Here is a 20,794-nt window from a genome sequence, read left to right as displayed (position 1 = left end):
AGCAATAACACCTGTAAATCCCACAATCCCTCAATGCTGACCAGGTCTGATGGGACATATCACCCAACAACATCTGAAGGTACCAGCTGTTGATGGTTTCTATGCCAGTGGCATGGGGAATTTGATGGGGGCATTCATCTGAACCTGAAAGAAGCTATCCAACTTGTTGAACCCTATCCCCAAAATAGGTTCACTCTTTTGGATAGCTCATTCAAACTTCAGCGTGAAACCCAGAATGGACATGGAAGCCTCTAGATGCTATTGTACGAAGAGCTATGTTTCCCCCAGCCCTGGACTCAAAGGATCAGATCTAAAGAAAAAGAGAGCACTTGGATCTCCTGTAAGGAGTATATATTGTGAGCTCCCTTGGGTCCCAACTATGGTTGGTGTCACCTGGTGCAATAACTCATGGTGTCACCCCCTCACTGACTTCCTTCCATACCACATCATACAGAATCCTTAGTAATGTTTTTGTAGTGTTACTTGTAAATCATAATTCCCATATATCACCAAACATAATGGAAATAGTTTTCTGTGGGTTTTTCAGGCTGTGTGGCCACATTCTGGAGGAATGTATTCCTGATGTTTCGCCTTGCAACTGTGGCTGGCATCTTCAGAAGAGGCCAGCCACAGTTGCAAGGCGAAACACCAGGAACAAATTCCTCCAGGATGTGTCCACACAGCCTGAAAAACCCACAGAAAACTATGGATGCTGGCAATGAAGGCCTGTGACTTCATAATGGCAATGGTTGTGACATGAATAGCTAGCAAAATTAAAAAGTATATCTTTAAGTTACAACACCATATGCACAGCCTAAATGTATTTGCATTTACAGGATTGTCATGTCGTTAAAGTGAAAATTTGGTTAGAAAACTTTCAAAGAGTAAAAATAACTTTAAAACCTGAGGTCTCTCCTTTCTCTGTCCACTGACCCTCGCTCTGCTCACACCAGCTCTTCCGCTGAGCTCCTGTGTTTGAATGGGATGTAGTTAATTTCTGTCCAAAGTCAGCCATTTGGAAAGCAGTCGTGTCACACACATCTCCCTTAGAGTGCCACTTGTTGTGGGTTATAATCCCCACACTCTTCTAATGATACCTCTCCCTTTGTGATATAAACAGTAATCTTGGTAAGTATGCCCTGTTCCGTAACAATGACCAGAATAATAAAAGATGCAGGAACATCTGCCAACCTTGGCCACTGGAAAACCTACATTCTGGTTGACTACTATGCAATGGTGACACTGGGCATGAATCAGGAATAGGAAATATCTGGATCTCCAGATGTTGTTGAACTATAGCTCTCTTCAGCCTTTACTTCTGGAACAGTCCATGCTATGGCAGACTGCTCTATTTTCCAACCCTTTACCGCCATCTGCCAGTGTATGCCTCCTGAAGCAATGGCCTCACTCTGCCTAATGTTAGTGCTATCCCTGCCGTGAAGGTATAACAAGATCTCTGGAGTCCAGTTTATTTTCTGCCATGATTTATGTAAAGAAAAGATAGGGGAATCACCCAATTCTAACTAACAAAGGATCCCAGGCATTCTAAGATGGAAACATTCTTATCCATCCTTTCAGTGAGCTTATTTTGCACAGCTTGGTAGACCAACTGCAACTACTGAAAGTTGAATTATAATAATATAATACAGGCCTCCTTCATTAACTGGTAAATGTCCAGTCATTATGTTATGTTTCTCTTAAATATATAAAATGCATTTATAGGGTGAATGTGAGCACTAACTACCACTCCCCACCAATTCTTGGGGAAATTTCAAACCTTTAAAGCAAGGCTACCTCTTGCTCCACTTCGGCTGCATCTACACTATAGAATTAATGCAGCTTAACACCACTTTAACTGCCATGGCTCAATGCTATGGAATCCCTGAATTCATAATTTTGTGAGTTATTTAGCCTTCTCTGTCAGAGAGCTCTGATGCGACAACAAACTACATATCCCAGGGTTTCGTAGGATGGAGCCATGGCAGTTAAAGTGGTATCAAATTAACTCTCATAATCCAGGGTGGGTGGAGGATTCTGCAAATTGTAGATAACACAATACCATTGTTAGAGTCGATAACATACTATCAAATAGGATCTGATTCTATAGGATTGGTTGACTGTAAGAAGTATTTGTAAAGTATTTGCACACATCCACTGTTTAATGGGGAGTAGGCATCCTAGTGCCCTCCAGACAGTTTTGGACTACCACTCCCATGACATCCCAGCCAACCAGCTCAATGGCATGGGTTTATGGGAACAGCAGCTCAAAACATCTAGAGCAATGATTCTCAAATTTGGTCCTGCAGATGTTTTGGACTTCAGCTCCCAGAATTCCCGACTGCTGGCCAAGTTGGCTGGAACATCTGGAAGTTGAAGCCCAAAACACCTGGAGCACTAAAGTTTAGGAATCACTGATCTAGAAGATGCCCACTGATCTTTCTTTCTTTCTTTCTTTCTTTCTTTCTTTCTTTCTTTCTTTCTTTAAAACATTTAAAATCAAGCTGAATAAATGAGTTGATGAATCCATGGTCTTAGCTCTCAGAGGGGGATAAAACCAGCATGTGTACAATTGAGGCTGTGTAATTTGTTGCAATTTATTGTCAAGTGGGCTTTAACCTATGATGACCCTATGAATAAGTGATCTTCATGAGCTTTGGACATCAAGAGATCTTGCAAAGTTAGAGCTGTGGCTTCCTTGAGTCAATCCACTTTTAATATGGTCTTCTTTCTTCCTACTGCCTTCCACTTTCCCCAACACTACCATCTTTTCCCAGTAAGTCATGTCATCTCATGATGCGTCCCAAATTATGATAGCCTCAGTTTAGTCCCAGGCTCCTTCGAATCTCGGTTCAGGACAAAATGGCAGGACAAAGAAATGCATAGAGAATTCTTGGCATTTATTCCACCAGTTTTAACAGTACCATGGAAATGTGGGAGAAGGGGGGTTTGTCATAGCAGGTAGAGGCTCGTACAGAAACACTGCATAGTCACGGCACAACATACAGACTGATTGCCACATTTCGTTACACATAGGTAAATGTACCTTTCCCCTCCTGACGTTGGAAGCAAGGACAACGGGAGTACCCACAATGTTGTGTTACACATGGGATTGGAACAAAACAGTACCCACAGGGCATCCGTTGCCTTTGGCTGACTGGGCACCAACCGATTGGGCTTCCATCCTTTTCCTGCTGCATGACCTAGAGGCAAGAAGCTGGATTGCCTTTGTGCCTCAGTTTTTCCCATCTGTAAAATGGGGATGACACAACTATGCTTTCCTTTGTAAAGACCTCTGAGGTGCCAAGTTTGTTGTTTATTTTTTAAGTGCAAAGTATTGTCACTGTTTCTCCGTATTGCTATGGATGAGTGTGGACCTGGGGGAGGAAGATAGGGGTATTTTCCCCTCCAATGTCTTGAATCTGGAAGACACAATGGTCGCCGTTTGATCCCCCAGATTTGGATTCCTTGAGGCCAAATGACTTATTTTTCAAGGAGCTGAATGTCTACCTCTGACCAACCCCCTTTGCTTTGAATCTACTTTGTTTAACTCAGAATGAAGGCAAAAGGATTAGTAATAATAATAATTAAATAATAATAATCCTCCTTCAGGGAGGAGTTGGTTCCTCTTCAATTTAACTACACAGCCCATATGTGTGTAGTTCTAGGACAGTAAATGGCTCTCTTCCTTCACCACTGAGAGGGCAACATGGGGAACAAGAACGAGGGAGAGAGAGGTGGCACTTGGAACAAAAACGTGCCACAGAGAACAGCCATCACGGAAGGAGGACAACAAGACGTTGGGTTCTAACCTGAGACTGTTGAAACACACACCTCATGTTCACTTACAGGGATGGGGACAGGTCAGACAGCTGTCACAAGAAGAGAACTGTGGCTTATAGAAATTAAAAAAGGTATCCAGCTCACACACCGGCAAGGAAGACACACTCAATGGAGGGGGTCTGCTGGATTGTTTTCCTAAACCACCAACCATCCTTGGTCTCCCATGGACATCGCCCCAACCACTCCACTACGGAACATGTGTACAATTTTGGGTTTTCTTTTCTCCTGCCGGTGAGCAACGTTGGGGTCACATAACGGTGCATTTCTCAGCAGACTGCTTCAGGTCATCCAGCGTGGCCTGGGCCTTACCCTTCAAGGAATCTATGTCCAGGTTCTGGATGTTGGTTAGCTGCCCGATAACAGAGTCCTTTTCCTCTTCTTCTTCATTGTCTTGCTCGATCATCTTCGCCAGCTCTTTCGGGAGCTCCACGTCGCCCCCAACCACCTGGATTTGGTTGTCATCTGTTTCGTTCTAAAGATAATGATGTTAATTAAGGAAAAGAGAAAGAGAGAGGGATTAGAATACAGCTTTTGGATAGCAACCAGAGCACCTGAAACAGCGAAAACCTCACACATACTGAATTTCTATTGCAATAGCTGCTCAAAACCAGGGGCTGATCCACACTACAAAATTGTGAGTGTCTATGTGCATCTTCAAGTCACCTGTTCTTTCTTGAAGTCCCTATGAATTTCATACAGTTTTCTTAGCCAAAGTGGTTTTGTCAGTTCCTTTCTCTGAGGCTGCATCTACACTATAGAATTAATGCAGTTTGATACCTTTGATTGATCAATTCAGTTTGGATAAGGAGCCCTGGTGGCACGGTGGTTAAATGCCGGTACTACAGCCACAAGGTTGTAAGTTCGATCCTAGAGGGCTCCAGAGTCCACTCAGCCTCAAATCCTTTCATAAGTCGGTAAAATGAGTACCCAGCTTGTTGCGGGCAATTGGCTTACAAATTATAAACCACTGCAGTGGTTCTCAACCTTCCTAAAGCTGCGACCCTTTAATACATGTTGTGGTGACCCCCAACCATAAAATTCCGGTGTCTTGGTTCCTAAGACCAACGGAAATATGTGTTTTATGATGGTCTTAGGCAACCTGTGTGAAAGAGTCGTTCGATTCCCAAAGGGATCGCAACCCACAGGTTGAGAACCGCTGACTTAGAGAGTGCTGAGTTCACTATTGAGCAGTATAGAAATGTAAATGCTATTGCTATTCCGCTTTAACTGCCGTGACTCAATGCTATGGAATTCTGGCATTTGTAGTTTTGGGAATATTTAGCCTTTTCTGTCAGAAAGCTTTAATGTTCAAGATTCTAGAGAATGGAGCCACAACAGTTAAAGTGGTGTCAAACTGCATTAACTGCACTATTCCACTTTAACTGCCATGGTTAATCCAATTTGTAGAGTGTCTAGTTTCTAGTTTGGTGTGGCAATGGAGTATTCTGGCTGATAATTCTAAATGACCCTCCCTACACTGCAAATCCCAAATTTCCATGAGATGGAACCATGACAGTTAAAGTGGAACCACAGCACTCTAATTCTGTAGTGTGAATGGGCCCCAGTTTATAGTGGAAGGACGACTGCATTTCTCATCCCTGAGAAGAATCAGTATGGCCTCCAGGAAGGATCAATGTGGCCATAAGATGACTATGGCAACATATTCCTCCAGCCTTGGCCAAACAAGAAATGATGGATGAAGAGGGACAGAAGTGAGAAGATGCAACTGTTGCTGGTGCAGAAATTAAAAGCCGTGGAGCCAGGGTTAAGGATGACTATAGATAAAAGTTTAAATGCTCAGCTAGAACACCAAGATGCTATGTTGGCCTGCAGAGAGGAGAATAGGATAAAGTATCATGGTTACATGCAGTTGTGTTTGACAACCTTTAGGCAGTGATGAGAATCTGCAACATTAATGTGTAAGAGGGAAGAAAAGAGGTGGAATGTATGCCACTGTCGCTAGATTGTTAGATTTAGACCAGCGAGGCCCAAGTTCAAAACACTCAACTATCAAGTGCATTGGATGACTTTTGACCTCACTTCTTAACCTCGTCTACCTCATGGGACTGTTTTGATGATGAAATGAAAAAGAGAGAGAAGCTCCATGTATGCAACCCTGAGTTCCTTTGGAATGGGGATACAGTAAGGAAATATATAGATTAAGTCTCCCTTATTCAAAATGCTTGGGACAAGAAGTGTTTTGGATTTCAGCGGTTTTTTGGATTTTGGAATATTCACATATCCACAAGGAGATATCTCAGAGGTTGGACTCAAGCTGAAACACGAAATTTATTTATGTTTCATATAGACCTTATATACATAGCCTGAAGGTAATTTTATCCACAATATTTTTAATAACTGTGTGCATGAAGCAAAGTTTGTATACACTGAACCATCAGAAAGCATAGGTGTCACTATCTCAGACACCTATGTGGACAATTTTGGATTATGGAATATACTGGATTTCAGAATTCTGGATAAGGGAGACTCAACCTCTAATAAGTAAATAAATGCTCAACCACAAACTTATGGGGAGAAGCAGGATTATATGGTCCCATCATCTGTGCAATGGAGATTTCTCCTGAAGTTGTGAACCCATCCTCCCAGAGATACAGCCATGACTGTTGTCAGTAATAAAAGAGATTTCTTCATTTGGCTTCATATACGGCGGATTGTTGTCGAAGACTGTGAAAACAAAGCTGAGGACAGCAATAGCACTTTCGAAAAGTGATGCTGGATTTCTGTGACATTGCTATGTGACTCAAGGAACCTTTTCTTCAGCCGGAAAGTAGCTTTTGCAAATGATCTGACAGTTTTCTTCAGCCATCTTTCAGCGTAGCCAGATCCTTTCGACTTATGTTTTCATATCTTTCTAATTCTCACTGAAGACTTAGGTTTTCATGTCTTTCTGATTCTCACAGGTTTCCCCCTTCCCTTTCTGGGAGGGTTGTTTTTTGTTTTGTTTTTTGAATTGCCACTGCAACATAATAGAATGGTTCAAAGTGCTGTTAGAGGCCATTTTTTCTTGCCTTGTCACTTCAATGAATAAAACATGATGGACCAAGGGGGAAAAAAAACAGATCAAATTGAAAAGGAAAAAGGATGCAGGATGGCTATGCTTTTCTGACAGATGGAGACCTAAGGTGCTGGTGAGAAGGGAAAGGATGCTCACCCATCCCTCCCAATGAAGGGGCATATGGTATTTTTGAAGGAAAGACATGCCCTTAAAAATAAGACTGTCACTTAGATCCTTGTTTCCTCTGAAGCAGACTTTTGAGAGTTGGAACAGGGCCTGGGAGCATAGAAGTTCTCTCGACAGACTCTTTGCTTTGTCACAGTAAACAGTAAAGAGTCTATACATATACTTACTCAGTTGTATTTTCAAAGTCCAGTGGAGTTTTCCCATGGTGAATCAGTATTGGATTGCAGTCTTTCATGGATGTGGGGAAATTGTGGCATCGGGCCACACATTACCCATAGGAAGTTTTGTGGGCCTGTGCCACCCATTCCCTCAAGTCCATGCAACCTGCTCTCCAAATTCAGGAAGGGAATTGACCAAAATTGGTAAACTGCCTCTTCTAAAGTCTTCTAGGAGTAGTAGATATTTTTTTAAAAAACCCTGATGCCTCCAACAAAATCAAAAGAACCACACACCCCAAAAGAAATGGAAACTTGAACTCTTGCATCAAAGAGTATAGCATAACTTTAGTCTCATGGAGGTATGCTTTGGTTGAACTAAGCCCTCTCTTTACAGAATTGCAACACTGCATGATCAGGTGTGTATCATGATTTGAAGTGTGATGCACAACACCATGCAACCATGCAGTCTATCCGCAAGGTGCAATGTACAATGGGCAGCACACCACAATGTGCAAAGATGTGTTCTTGTATTTGTACACCTTCAAGACATTTCCAGCTTAAGCCAACCCTAAGGCAAACAGGGTTTACTTGGCCAGATATGTTCAGAGGGAGTTTGCCACTGCTTTCCTCCGAGGCTGAGAGAGTGTGACTTGCCCAAAGGCAATCAGTGGGTTTCCATGGCTAGAGTTGTAGTCCAACACTCAAACTGCTACACTGTGCTGGCTCTCTGTGTGCAATGACACTATATGCCTAACTCTGCTCTCCTAACCTTCTACAGAATACAGATATTACGCATTGGACAAAAAGCAAAATAGCAACTGCATGCATAAGGGACAGGGAATATCTTTATGCATAAGACACCAGCAGGATACCAGACTCTTTCTATTTTCATTTTTGGCTGAATTTTCAGCTGATTTTCAAGCGGAGCAGCCCACTCTAGTGGTTAAGAAAAAGTTTACTCACAGTTAGTGATGCCCATATCTGTGAAGTGGAGAGTGTGCTCCAGGTGTTTAGGAGTTAGGAGACATGTGAGATGCTGAACTCCATCTCTAAAGATAGATTGGGAAGCACCTTAAAGTTCAGGCTAAAGCCCGGAGCAGATTCACTGTCTCACTTATATGGAAGCCAACATCCAACAGCCACCACTAGCTGCATTGATTAATCAATCGATTATTGCTCAATCATGCTCAATCAATCAACCAATTAATTACTTTGTTGTTGTGTGCTTTCAAGTCATTTTTGACTTGTGGAAACTCTAAGGAGAACCTATCATGGAGTTCAGCGGGTTTCCATGGCCGAGTGGGGAGCTGAACCCCGATCACCAGAGTCCTAGTCCAACACTTAAACTATTATACCCTGCTACCTCTATCTATCTATTCCTATCTAATCGATTACTATTCTGCCCTTTTTCTCCAGGTTAGGATACAAGGTAGCTTGCAACTTGACAAACTTAACACAAAGTACAGCTTTTTAAAAAAGACGCGAATGCAAAAATCAAAAGATTAAAATCAGTTAGAAGTTAGAAACATTTTTTTAAAACACACACACACACACACATTTAAATCATAAGAAAGCACAAACATAACACAACTCATTGATAGCTCAACTTGATGCAACAAGTTAAAAACCAAGGCCTGCCTGAATAAGAAGGGCTTTGCTGTCCGAAAGGTCAACCAGGCCTCCACGGGAAAGGAGTCCCACAACTTTGGAGCAGTCACCAAGAAAGCCCTCTCCCGTTTCTTCACCAAATGTGCCTGTGATGGTGGTGGGACTGAGAGAAAGCCTTCCCCTGAAGATCTTACAGTTTCACTAATCTTTAAGTTGTCCACCCCTGCCTGAAAGAGCAAATCTGAAAGTGGTGCTGGGTTTGAATGCTAGCACTCAGGATCCTTCCTGTGGGAACAACACAACAAGGACCTTGTGTTGTTGTTCTTTAGATAATATTTTATACATATTCCATAGGGAGAAGCCTGAGCGCTAGCATTCAAACCCAGCACCACTCAATGATTCTATGATTCCACCGAACAAATCTTGCCATGAAAAACCCATTGGGTTGCTATAAGCTGAAACCTAATAATAATAATAATAATAATAATAATAATAATAATTGTATCCTGCCTCTTCCTGTATTGGATCAAGTTGGAAGAGGCCCGAAGGGCCATCCAATCCAACCCCTTTCTGCCATGCAGAAACTCACAGTCAAAGCACTCCTCCTGACATCTCCATCTAGTTGCTGTTTAAAAACCTCCAAAGAAGGAGACTCCACCATCCTCCAAGGCAGCGTCTTCCACTATCAAACAGCTCTTGCCATCAGGGAGAGTGGGGAAAGAAAGGACCATTTTTGTTCTTACACATCATGGGTCAGATATTCCAGGTGCACCAGAAGTGGGGCAACATCACACCTGGCTACTATTTTTGACTATTTTTAAAGCACTTGCTGGAAGGCATTTCCAATGGAATAGCTGAGTTAAACAACTACATTTGTGTGTGGTTTGGGGCCCATTTTAGGCTGACTTGGGGATAGAATTGCCCAGAAATTGGTCCAGAAATAAAATTAACATGAGACTTGTGTTGGGAGTTGGGACAGAAATAATGCAGTTTGACACCTCTTTAACTGCTTTGGCTCAATGCTAGGGAATTTGCAAACCAGCACCCCTTTAGACTACTTTAAGTCTAAATTAAAGACTATTCTATTCAGGGAAGCCTTACAACTTTTGTCTTGATTTTATGACCATATTATTTGTATTAATTTACACTTTTATAGTATTGTTTTAACTTTGTTGTAGTAATGTTTTATTGATTTTATAATCTTGTTTGTGGTTTTAGATCGTGCGCCGTAGGCAGGCTTTTGTTTCTATTTTGGATTGTTGTTTTCTCTCCTTGGGAAAGCGCTATGTAAAACCTATGGCACTATATAAATAAATGTTGTTGCTGTTATTATTATTATGGGTTTGTAATTTTGTGAGCTATTTAGCCTTCTCTATCATGCCAGAGAGCTCTAGTGCCACAACAAACTACAAATCCCACAATTGCAAAGCATTGAGTCCCGGAAGCTAAAGGGGTGTCAAAATGGATTATTTCTGCAGTGCGGATGCAGCCTCAGTCAAGGAAGTCGTGGACCTGAGTTTGCAAGACTCAAGCTGTTGATGGCAGGATGACTTGGAGATCTTAGCCATAAGCAAAAGTTGATTTGACGGCAGTTAACAGCAGCAAAAACAACAACAACAGCAACAAATAACATCCAGTCCGAACCCACCCAAGCAGAAGAGTTTTACTGCTTGACCTCAGTTGGAATTAATGGGCATAAAATAGCTTCAATCTACATGATCGAGTGCCGTGGCATTTGCAGAAGTGACCTTTTTGTTAGCAGAAAGGGGCATATTCTGGAAGTCTGTGGGCCATTTTTCTGATCTCAGAGCCCCATAGGAATTCCATGAACCTCTCTAAATAAAATGGGAAATGACCAAAATAACACTTTCATTTCTTTTCTTTTTTAACATCTATTTTTTTAAAGGATTTTTCTGCTAAAACAAGGTGTTCTTTTAATATTCTGGTCCAAAAGCTATAAAAAGAAATGGCCTGGTAGGGTAGGGCCCATAGGAAGACTGTGGTTTGCATATTCCTCACCTCTGTTTTATAGACCAATGGCCCAGACACACAACACAAATATAGCACTGTTTTTCTACTTTAATGTCCCTAGTTGCATCCTTTGTAATGTTGCGGTTTGTAGTTTGATGAGGCATTGGAAGACTCTGGTTGAGAAGTCTAAATAGCCCTCCTTAAACTGCAAATCCCAGGATTCCTTAGGACAGAACCATGACAGGTAAAGTGGAATCATAGCACTATAACTGTGTAGTATGAATTGGTCCCTGATGCCCTGATTTAGGGGCCTATGGTGTCTTGGAGCACAATCTGACAGCACCCAAAGGATGGCATTTAGGGGCAGAAATGTTGGGGGAGCATGCATTTTGCCCACTCCAATTTGCATAAAGAAAAACGCTTTTGCATGGAGGAATGGCGGGATTGATTCATTGCATCTATTCTGGTTGGGATTTGTCCTTCAAGTCATTTTCAACTTATGGCAACCCTAAGGCAACTTGGTCATGCAGGGAATTTGGCAAGATTTATCCAGGGGACTTCTTGCCATTGCCTGCCTCTTAGGCTGAGATAATGTGACTTGTTGAAGATCATCCAGTGGGTTTCCATGGCTGAGCAAGAATTTGAACCCCAGTCTCTCCGCTTCCTAGTCTTAACACTCAAACTACTACACATGGTGGCTACTAATTATTTGAAATTAATAATTCCAATAGCTAGCATGATTTGAGTGTTGGACTATGGCTCTGGGAGACCAGGATTCAAATTCTTGCTCAGTCATGGAAACCCATTGAGGTGAACTTTGGTAAGTCAAACACTCTCAGCCTCAGAAAGTCTCATGATAGGTTCACCGTAGGGTCTCCATACATGGAAATGATATGAAAGCACAGAACAACAACAACAACAAATTCAAGCATATGGGTACTATGCAACTTGACTTGGAGGTGCTAGTGATGATTGGGGCATATTTATTTGCTCTTTCACCCCATGCAAAAAAAGACATTTTGCTGTATCTGGTCATAGAGTCCACCGAATTAGCCAAAAGGAAAACAAGACAGGGAATACTAATACCTTTTCTTTGACAGACATAGCTCATAAGCCGAACTGGTGGTGGTGAGCCAGCTTCATCTACCATCGCTAGCATCGGTTCAGCAAAGCTTTGCAAAAATATCACAGAGCACCACTGATACATGTGTGAATGGGTACAAGTGGTCAGCAGCAGCTGCCCATGTCAAAGGATAGGATGAAGGTAAATAAACTGAAACTTCAGGCAGACGAGTCATAAGGTCTCCTGGTCAGTTGGCAGGCAGAACAGGGATTCAACATGTCTCCTAGATGGCATTTCCCCTGAAGAAGCAAGTTTACAGCTGAGGTGTACCTTAAGATTCCTCCCTGAGCTTGGATTCCTAGATTTTTATGGTGACTGAGAGGACTGCACCAGCTTCAGATGTCAGAAATGGTGCCATGTGCCTGAGTTGCATCCTGTTTGGCTTAGTGTCATGCACTGTACATGAGATTTCTCTTGGAGAGTGTTTAGAAACTGCAGCTGGTTCAAGTGGTTCAATTGCATTTTAACATATGTGTGTGCACATACTTAAATTTATACCCCTTATAATTGGATGGTGGGCCACTTTGAGTCCTAGTTTAGGACATTCGTTGGGGTTAGTTGCCCTGGAGGACCTAGATATTCATAGAGAGAACATATGAATAAAATCCGTGAATAATCAAATTCACAAAAGTCAAAGCCGCAAATGTGAAGGGATGAGTGTATACACCGATATCCTACTTGCCTACTTTGTTATGAACGTGTGACTAAGTAATGTCTCCTCACTTAACCACCACCACATAACCTACTTTACAGCCAGCAGCTGCATCAAGCAATGGAGGTCTATTCTAGTTTTTTTTTTGTGGGTTTTTCTGGCTATGTGGCCATGTTTTAGAAGAATTTCTTCCTGGCATTTCACCAGCATCTGTGGCTGGCATCTTCAGAGATTGCTTGCCTGGAGGTCTATTCTGCAGGCAACTGGAGTGAAGGAGGAGTGATCACCGGCAAAACAGACCTCCACTGTACCTGCAGTTACTGATTGTTAAGGTAGGTTTAGGACAGTGATGTCCAAACTCTGGCCCTCCAGGTGCTTTGGACTTCAGCTTCCAGCATCCCAGACCATTGGCCAGGGTGGCTGAGGCTTCTAGGAGCTGAAGTCCAAAACACATGGAGGGCCAGAGTTTAGACCTCGCTGGTTTAGGGGGACCATTTGCAATTATAGCAATAGTGCCACAATCATGACTACATAGCATTACTGAATATGGACCAATTATGTATCCATGTCTCTAGGTTATGAATCCATAACTGCAAAATAGGATGGCAGCCCAAGCCGATACAATCTTTGATGCTAGAGATGCCAAGGACTGAACCTGGGCCTGAATGCAAAGCAGGTAGTCTACCGCGCGAGCTACAACCCTTCTCTAGCTAGGACCTGTTCAACAACTTCATTCCCATGTGGATCACCATGTGGGCATTAGAAGAAGGAAACTGCACGCGTGTTTCCATTAGCCACTTGCAAGCGTGGGATGTTGCTGACACTTTATCAACACCACTCATTCTTTGTGTGGCTACTTATAGGATCAAGGTTACCATCTGGCTTTTCAGTCCCCACACTCTGCCTCCTTCTGGAGCATCAAACATCATTATTGCCTCCTCCACGTTCTCTGATATGTAGCTGTTACTCAGCCCTAGTACTGTCACATGCTGAGCTATCCATACGGAAATGCCGCTAGGTTCTTGTCATCCTAGCACCGAGCCTGCAACAAAGGACCAACCACGCACCTTGGGCAATCTGTATTTGTCTCGGAAGTGGGTCCGCAGCGTCGCTCGCTCTGCCTTGCGCTGGGCGAACTGGGCGTCTCTTTCCATCCTGCAGGCAACATTGGGAGAAAGTCGTTTTAGTCCACCTGTGTGACCCACTTGGCAAGTGAAGCAAATGCTACCTGAGGTTGGTAACAAAGGCAGCCAAAGTCAAGCTTCCCAGTGGAAGTCATTAATCTCCACTCCCAGCCTGGGTTTATGCAGCTCGATGTGACACTAATCAGAGTCCGTCCGTAAGATCTTTCTCTTTTTAATCATGCTTAATTCATTTGGAATAATTGCCAGATTCCTTCCTGGAACCTGCACTCAGTCATTGCTAATTAGAACAGCCATGCTGTTAGGCACATCAGTGTGTGTGAATGAGCCAAAGAGAAAGCGGTCTAGTCTTACACGTAAAACTACTCATGTATCCTCTTGCTTGTACAACATCTTCAGTAGGTCTTTTGTGCCACACACACAAAAGATCCCAATCTCGATATTACCCAGTTCAGAACACCAGTGAGAGCCAGTGTGGTTTGAGTGTTAGACTATGGAGACTAGGGTTCAACTCCCCAGTCTGCTATGCAACCCACTGGGTGACCGTGGGCAAGTCACATACTCTCAGCTTCAGGGAAAGGTAATGGCAAACCTCCTCTGAACAAATATTGCCAAGAAAAGCCCAAGATAGGGCCACCTTAGGGTTGCCATAAGTCAGAAATGACTTGAAAGCACACAACAACAACAACAACAGCAACATTGCTCCACTACTCTATAGTCACAATGGCTAATGTACATTGGAGTGCTTACATTGTGCATTTGCATGCAATCAAAAGTGTGAGGGATAATCCCAAATTTTAAATAGTTAAAAAAAGTGACAGATGAATGAATCAATGAACCAACCATGGATCCAGAGTTAGTCATGCTTAGAATAGTAGACCCACTGGAATCGATGGAACTCCAGTTGTGTCTGTTGTTCTTTGCCTTCAGGTCATTTCTGACTTATGATGACCCTAAGACAAACCTTTACCAGGGCTTTCTTGGCAAGTTTCTTCAGAGGGAGTTTGCCATTGTTAGCTTCTGAGGCTGAGAGAATGTGACCCAGTGGGTTTGCATGGCTGAGCAGGGATTCGAACCCTGGTCCCCAGAGTTATAGTCCAATGTTCAAATCACTACACTATGCTGGCCCTCAGGGCTTCATGACTAAATGCAGCACCATTGATTTCAATTACTCTTTCCTACTATAACTATGTTGGGAGTAGCTTCAGTCCCACTGATGCCTATGTATCTGTTCTAAGCATTGTTGTTGTGTGCCTTGAAGTCATTTCCAATGTAGGGCAAAGCTAAAGTGGCCCTATCATGGGTTTTTCTTGGCAAGAATTGTTCAGAGGAGGCTTGTCATGGCCTTCCCTAAGGCTGAGCATATGTGACTTGTGCAAGATCATCCAGTGGGTTTCATGGCTAAGCAGGGAATTGAACCCTGGTCTCCAGAGTTGTACTCCAACAGTCAAACCACTATACCCCACTGGCTTACTCAGTATGAATCCAAGCCATTGGATTATGATATACAAGTAATTTAAATTCCATTGTCATCCATATGGAATTATATCAACACAGAACCATGAAAGTAGTATTAGCTTTATAGTGCCATGTAGGATCATTCTGGGAATTCTTTGGTTTCACATATTCCCTTTGCTATATAAATCATAATCAGCTCCAAGATAATTCCCTCCGATGGGTTCTCAAGAAAACAGAAAGGACATAATGTGTTTTCGGATGAAGGGTAGAGATGGGTAACTACTGACTAAGAGGAAACTCTTGTTTGTTGACACGTTGAGACAGCCACACAGAAACTACACAACCAGCATCATCCTCTACCTCATTCGGTTTAAACATGGAGCGAGGGTGAATCGGGAATCGATTTAAACTGCAAGTGGTTATGAGCCCCATGGCAATTATTTTGGTACAATTTCATTCAAGCCAAGAGCCTGATTCACAGAAGCAAGGTATTGGGACAACCTATTTCCCAAAAATGTCAGTGGGGTGACTAAATAACTTCCATTTCAAGAACTTAGGCTAACTTCATTTCTGGTTCTACAAATATTTAGCAACTTTTAGCTAGAGACATTTCACAGTGGAAAAAGCTTGCTTAGGAGATGATGGTTTCTTCTTCATGAGAGGTATTAAGTGGAGACTGGACAGCCATGTATCTAGGATGCCAGATCCTGCATTGAACAGGAGGTTAGACTAAATGACCACCTGAGGTCCCTTCGAACCCCAGAACTCCATGACACTGCGATTTTGGAAGCAGCTGTTCCCCAGAAGTTGTAGGAGAAGCATTGTTGGTCTCCAGAGGGAAAGGATAAAATAATGACAAGCAAAGCAAAGACTGATCTACTTGAATAAGTTCAAAGGAAAGGAAAGGAAAGAAACGTGTATTTAATTCAATGGATTAGATCCAATTTTATTCTCAAGTGGACCCCTTGAAATGAATTTGAGGAGTCTTCTCTTGTTGGAATGAAATTTGGATTTCATTGTTCCTCAGCTAAATATATGGAACCATCTCAAAGTACTGTACTTCCATGATGTGTGTGTGTGTGTGTGAATTCACTTTGCACAGTCTTCCATTTTTCTGGAAATATTATCACCACCATTGTGTAAATTTAAATCTAGCTAAAATCTGAGAGCCAGTTCTGACCATCAGTCAATTGCCAAGTTGATCTAGGACCTTATTTATTAAGGATTCATGAAAAACGTACCTGGAGCATGCAAAGAATGGCTCTAAAGAATCAGTATGAAGAAACTTGTGGCACTTAGAGACCAACACATTCATGATGAGAGAAAACTTTACCGACTACGGTCCATGAACAACAATGACATAATAAATGGGTTAGTCGTTAAGGTTCCACAAGTATCTCCATTGTTTCTGCAGCACTGTACTAACACAATTTCCTGGAAACTGCTAAACATATTCAAAGTTAGACTGTGGGAAGTAATAGTGCCACTCTATTCTGCTTTGGTCAGACTTCACCTGGAATATTGTGTCCAGTTCTGGGCACCATGATTTGAAAAAGATGTTGAAAAGATGGAACATGTCTAGAGGAGGATGACCAAAATGGTGAAGGGTCTCAGAACCATGCCCTATGAGGAACAGCTTTGGGAACTGGATATCTTTAGCCTGGAAAAGAGCAGGTTAAGAGGTGACATGATACCCATGTTTAAATATTTGAAGGGATGTCATACTGAAGATGAAGCAAGCTTGTTTTCTGCTACACCAGAGACCCAGAGCAATGGATTCAAGCTATAGAAAAAGAGATTCCACTCGAACAGTAGGAAAAGCTGTTAGTGGAAGACGCTTCCTCTGAGAGTGGTGGAGTCTCCTTTTTTTTAAAGAGAGGCTGGATGAACATCTGTTGGGAGTGCTTTGATTGTGAGTTCCTGCATGGCAGAATGGGGTTCGATTGGATGACCCTTGCGGGTCTTTTCCAACTCTAGTATTCTACACTTCTATGATCATTCAGTTGTGTCCAGTGGGTAGACAGTCGGTGGCTGACTGGCATGGTATTTCAGGAGGGTTCTGATTTAGTAGGCCTTTTAGCACTTCGCTGGAATGTTTGCACTCCTACACACACAATTCTTTCTTTAGTACAATTTGGGCGCATCAGACAAATCCAGGAATAGATATCAAGTTCTCCAGAAGCTGTGTGCTGAACATCTAAATTCAGTGGCACTTACTCACAGGTAAGTGGTACAGGATCGCAGCTTAAGTGAGAGTGTGAATGCACCCTGCTCTTTAGAAGAAGACAAATAGCTACATACAATGTCTTTTTCCAAAATAGATTACTTGGCAAGGATTGCATAAAATATCCAGGTAAGTTTGCCCAGGAGCAAACCGGTCAGAAAAGACACAGCTGAAGCTCAGCGCAACTCTATGCTCACAGTGCTTAGGAAAGTGAACAGTTATTGCATGTGGAGAATAAAGCATTGGACGGCAATGTATGAATGGAGCCTTCCGTAACCTTGCTTATCTTTCTCCGCTTTCGAAATCAGAAATGACGAGGGATATAACCCCCAACTTTCTGGGGAGGGGGATTTGTAGTGAGAGGTAGTTTTTCCTGAGAAAACAATCCCATCTCTTGAAGGCAAAAGCGGATTAAAAGATTAGGGGGGGTTCATTAAAATGCATTACTGACATTCCCCGCCTTCTGCAACAAATGTAAACTCCTGGGTTTCCTTCCTCATTTCCCTCGCCACTTCTTTGGTGGAACAGTGGTGCTGGGTCTATTTTAACCCAGTTTGCACTTAAATGGGAAGATCAGCTTCCAGAAGGTGCCGTCTGCAGCCCAGATTCCTAGGTCCGTATCCTTTAAAAAGGCAGGATTTGGGTCTGAACTTTGCATAAAAACTGCTTAGAGCGAGGGATTTATTTGTGCACAGATACTGCTTAGAGCTATTTTTAATTTATCTTTAAAAATGCCCTACATTTATTGCAGGCACGGACTGGTGAAATGTTCTGCTACAATCCACCCAGAGTTACCAGCTGGAGGTTTCAAAATCTCCTCTCGTCTCGATAAGACGACCCATGTATTTGTTTGCTTGCTTTAAAATGTAAACATTTAACAGTCCCTCTTCTGTTGAGCCGGGCCTATATTTTACTCTGGGTGGAATATTATGTGCATAACTCAGTGTGTAAACCTGTATTACCTGCTTGTTTTAGCTCCACCTGTTTTAAAAATTATTATCTTCCCTTAAAAATCTAGACTTATCTATACTTATGGGAGGGCTATTGAAATCAGTGGAAGCTATATTAGCCGTGACCAACTTAAATCCCATGACTTCAATTGATATACTTCCAGTATATCCATCAATATATTGGATAAGCATAAGCATAATGGCTATATGGCCCAACCCTAACATGGTATGTCCAGCAGAATGGACTGGATGTAGAAATGAATTCATACTCATGTTGAAGCATGGACTCACCAAACCAGCTTTGGAAAAACCATTCTGTTCCTGAGATTTTCCTTTATACAAAAGGCAGCAGTCAGTTTGTAACTGGATTGACGGTTGAATGAGTCTGAGACAAGGAAATTAAATTTCCTGTTTCATCTGTTGTTTGTTTAAACCTTACATTTCCTGCCCAGGCGACACATTGAAATACAGCATACCTAGTGAACTGAAATCACCCACAGTCTGATGGCAATTTTTGCTCGTGAATATTCTCATAAGAGAGGTAGCAAACCTCTTCTCCTCCTCGCCCCATCTTTCCATTTGCTAGGCAAAGATCTTACAAAGTGTGTGGGATTAGGTTTTATGAAGCATACCCAAAAACCATAAGATCTCCTTCAAAGGAGCAAGTGGCCTTTGAGCTCAGACAGCCCAATATACCTGTTCGCCTGTCGGATGCATTGGCTGCCAATCAGCTAAATCCAGTCACTAGCCCCAACTAGAGTAGAGAGATTGGATCAATGAGATTTATGTAAGTTGTGTGTTCAATTGGGCAATTGATTCAACCAGGCTTCCTTACTTAAGGCATCTATATGCATTGGGTATATGCATCTGAGGACTATATGCATCTGAGGAAGTAGACTGAAGTCTACGAAAGCTCATGCTGCCAACTCCTTTCTTTCAGTTAGTCTCAAAGGTGCTACAAGATCTCGCTATATACTGATCCTATTTATTTATTCTACAGACTAACACAGGTATATTTTTGAATGCTTCCTTTACTTCATGCCAGCAATGACATTCAGGCCAAGATATCATGGACGAACAAAAAGCTATATGATACTATTATTTTAAAAAGCTATTTTATACTAAATCAGACCACTGGGTCCACGTCGGCTTGTATTGTCAGTGGCAGTGACAACTCTCCCAGGTGTCAAGACAAATATCTTCCCCGCTTGATTTTGGGTGAGTCACACTCTCTCAGCCTCACAGGGCAAACCTCCTCTGAACAGAAAACAACAAGAAAGGCAGTTGTTGTTTTTAATGGAACAGGTGGGTTTTAATTATGCTTTTAACTTTTGTATATTTTAATGTGATTTTACATTGTTTGGAGAGGATTTCAGTAGCTTTGAATTTTATTGAGATTTTAAAAATGCATTTATCGGTCTTAGGTCCCTCCTGGGAGAAAGGCAGCAGACAAATGAAATGAAATAGGAAACATGCCAAGGAAACTCTCTAGTAGAGTCGCCATATGTTTGAAGTGACTTGAAGGCACACAACCACCACAACCACAAACTCATACCTTGGATTCCCTGGTGGTCTCCCATCCCAGTATAACCAGGATCAGTTCCGGAACTAGGTCAAGACCAGTGATGCTCAAGGCAGAAGAATGAAGTCCAACCCCAGGTACTTACTTTTCCTCCACCAGCTGCTTCTGGTATTCTTCATATTCTTCCCTGGTCATCCCTTGGGCTTCTGCAGGGGACTTCTCTTCCCCTCCTTTCTCTTCTCCTCCTAGTCCTCCTGTCAGGTTCTTCAGCTGCCCACCCACCATCGATTTCACCATGAAAGCCATGTCTGGGCTGTAGTTGGGGGGGAAAGCTGAAGGAGTGGAGGGGTTAGAAGAGAAGAGAGAGGTGTCCCCCGGCTTGGAGAGAGGCTCAGCTGCCGGGTGTTGAGTTCAGATCATCCTCCTCCTGTCCCCTTGTGGTGGTCCTCCTTCTCCCATGGAAGATCCTGCTGGAGATGGGGAGAGCTAGTCCAGGATGCGGTGGGGCTTTCAGCACCAAGAGCCAGCGGACAGCTCCTTCCACGCAGCTCCAGTTCAGCACCAAGGATGCGCGGAGAGCGACTGTCTCTCCTGCCAGCGCCTAGTCTGTGGTCCAAGGGAGGACTCCTTCTCCTGCTTCAGGTCCAACAGCTCTGCAAAACACACACAGAGACACACACACAGAGAGACACAAGTACACCCGCCTCCTCAGTGCCTCCCATCTCGCCTCCAAACGCATGACAAGAGAAGTAACTCCGCCTCTCCTCCTTGCAGGAGCATCACTAAGAGAGTGCCAGGGGTGAGGGCAGCACCAGGTGGCACTCCTAAGTGTTGTTGTTTTTGAGCTGTGTCTCCCCGTCCCTTTTTTATTTATGGAAACCATAAGGGGAACTCTTCTTCTTCTTCTTCTTCTTCTTCTTCTTCTTCTTCTTCTTCTTCTTCTT

The 20,794-nt window shown here is 42.8% G+C and overlaps 1 protein-coding gene across 1 annotated transcript; it reads right to left on the bottom strand.

Moving 5' to 3' along the window:
* Nucleotides 1–2,878: 2,878 nt before the first annotated feature.
* CPLX3 (complexin 3) lies at nt 2,879–20,565 on the bottom strand. Its single transcript, XM_042471103.1, has 3 exons — nt 19,996–20,565; nt 13,622–13,709; nt 2,879–4,312 (listed from the first exon to the last, which is right to left on the bottom strand). The coding sequence occupies exons 1-3, from the start codon at nt 20,154–20,156 to the stop codon at nt 4,088–4,090; spliced, it is 474 nt and encodes a 157-aa protein (XP_042327037.1). The 5' UTR covers nt 20,157–20,565; the 3' UTR covers nt 2,879–4,087.
* Nucleotides 20,566–20,794: the final 229 nt, after the last annotated feature.

Source organism: Sceloporus undulatus, chromosome 6 (assembly GCF_019175285.1).
Source record: "Sceloporus undulatus isolate JIND9_A2432 ecotype Alabama chromosome 6, SceUnd_v1.1, whole genome shotgun sequence".
Classification (NCBI taxonomy): Eukaryota; Metazoa; Chordata; class Lepidosauria; order Squamata; family Phrynosomatidae; genus Sceloporus; species Sceloporus undulatus.
Note: the sequence above shows the minus strand (reverse complement) of the source record. Positions and strands in the feature narration are given on the sequence as shown.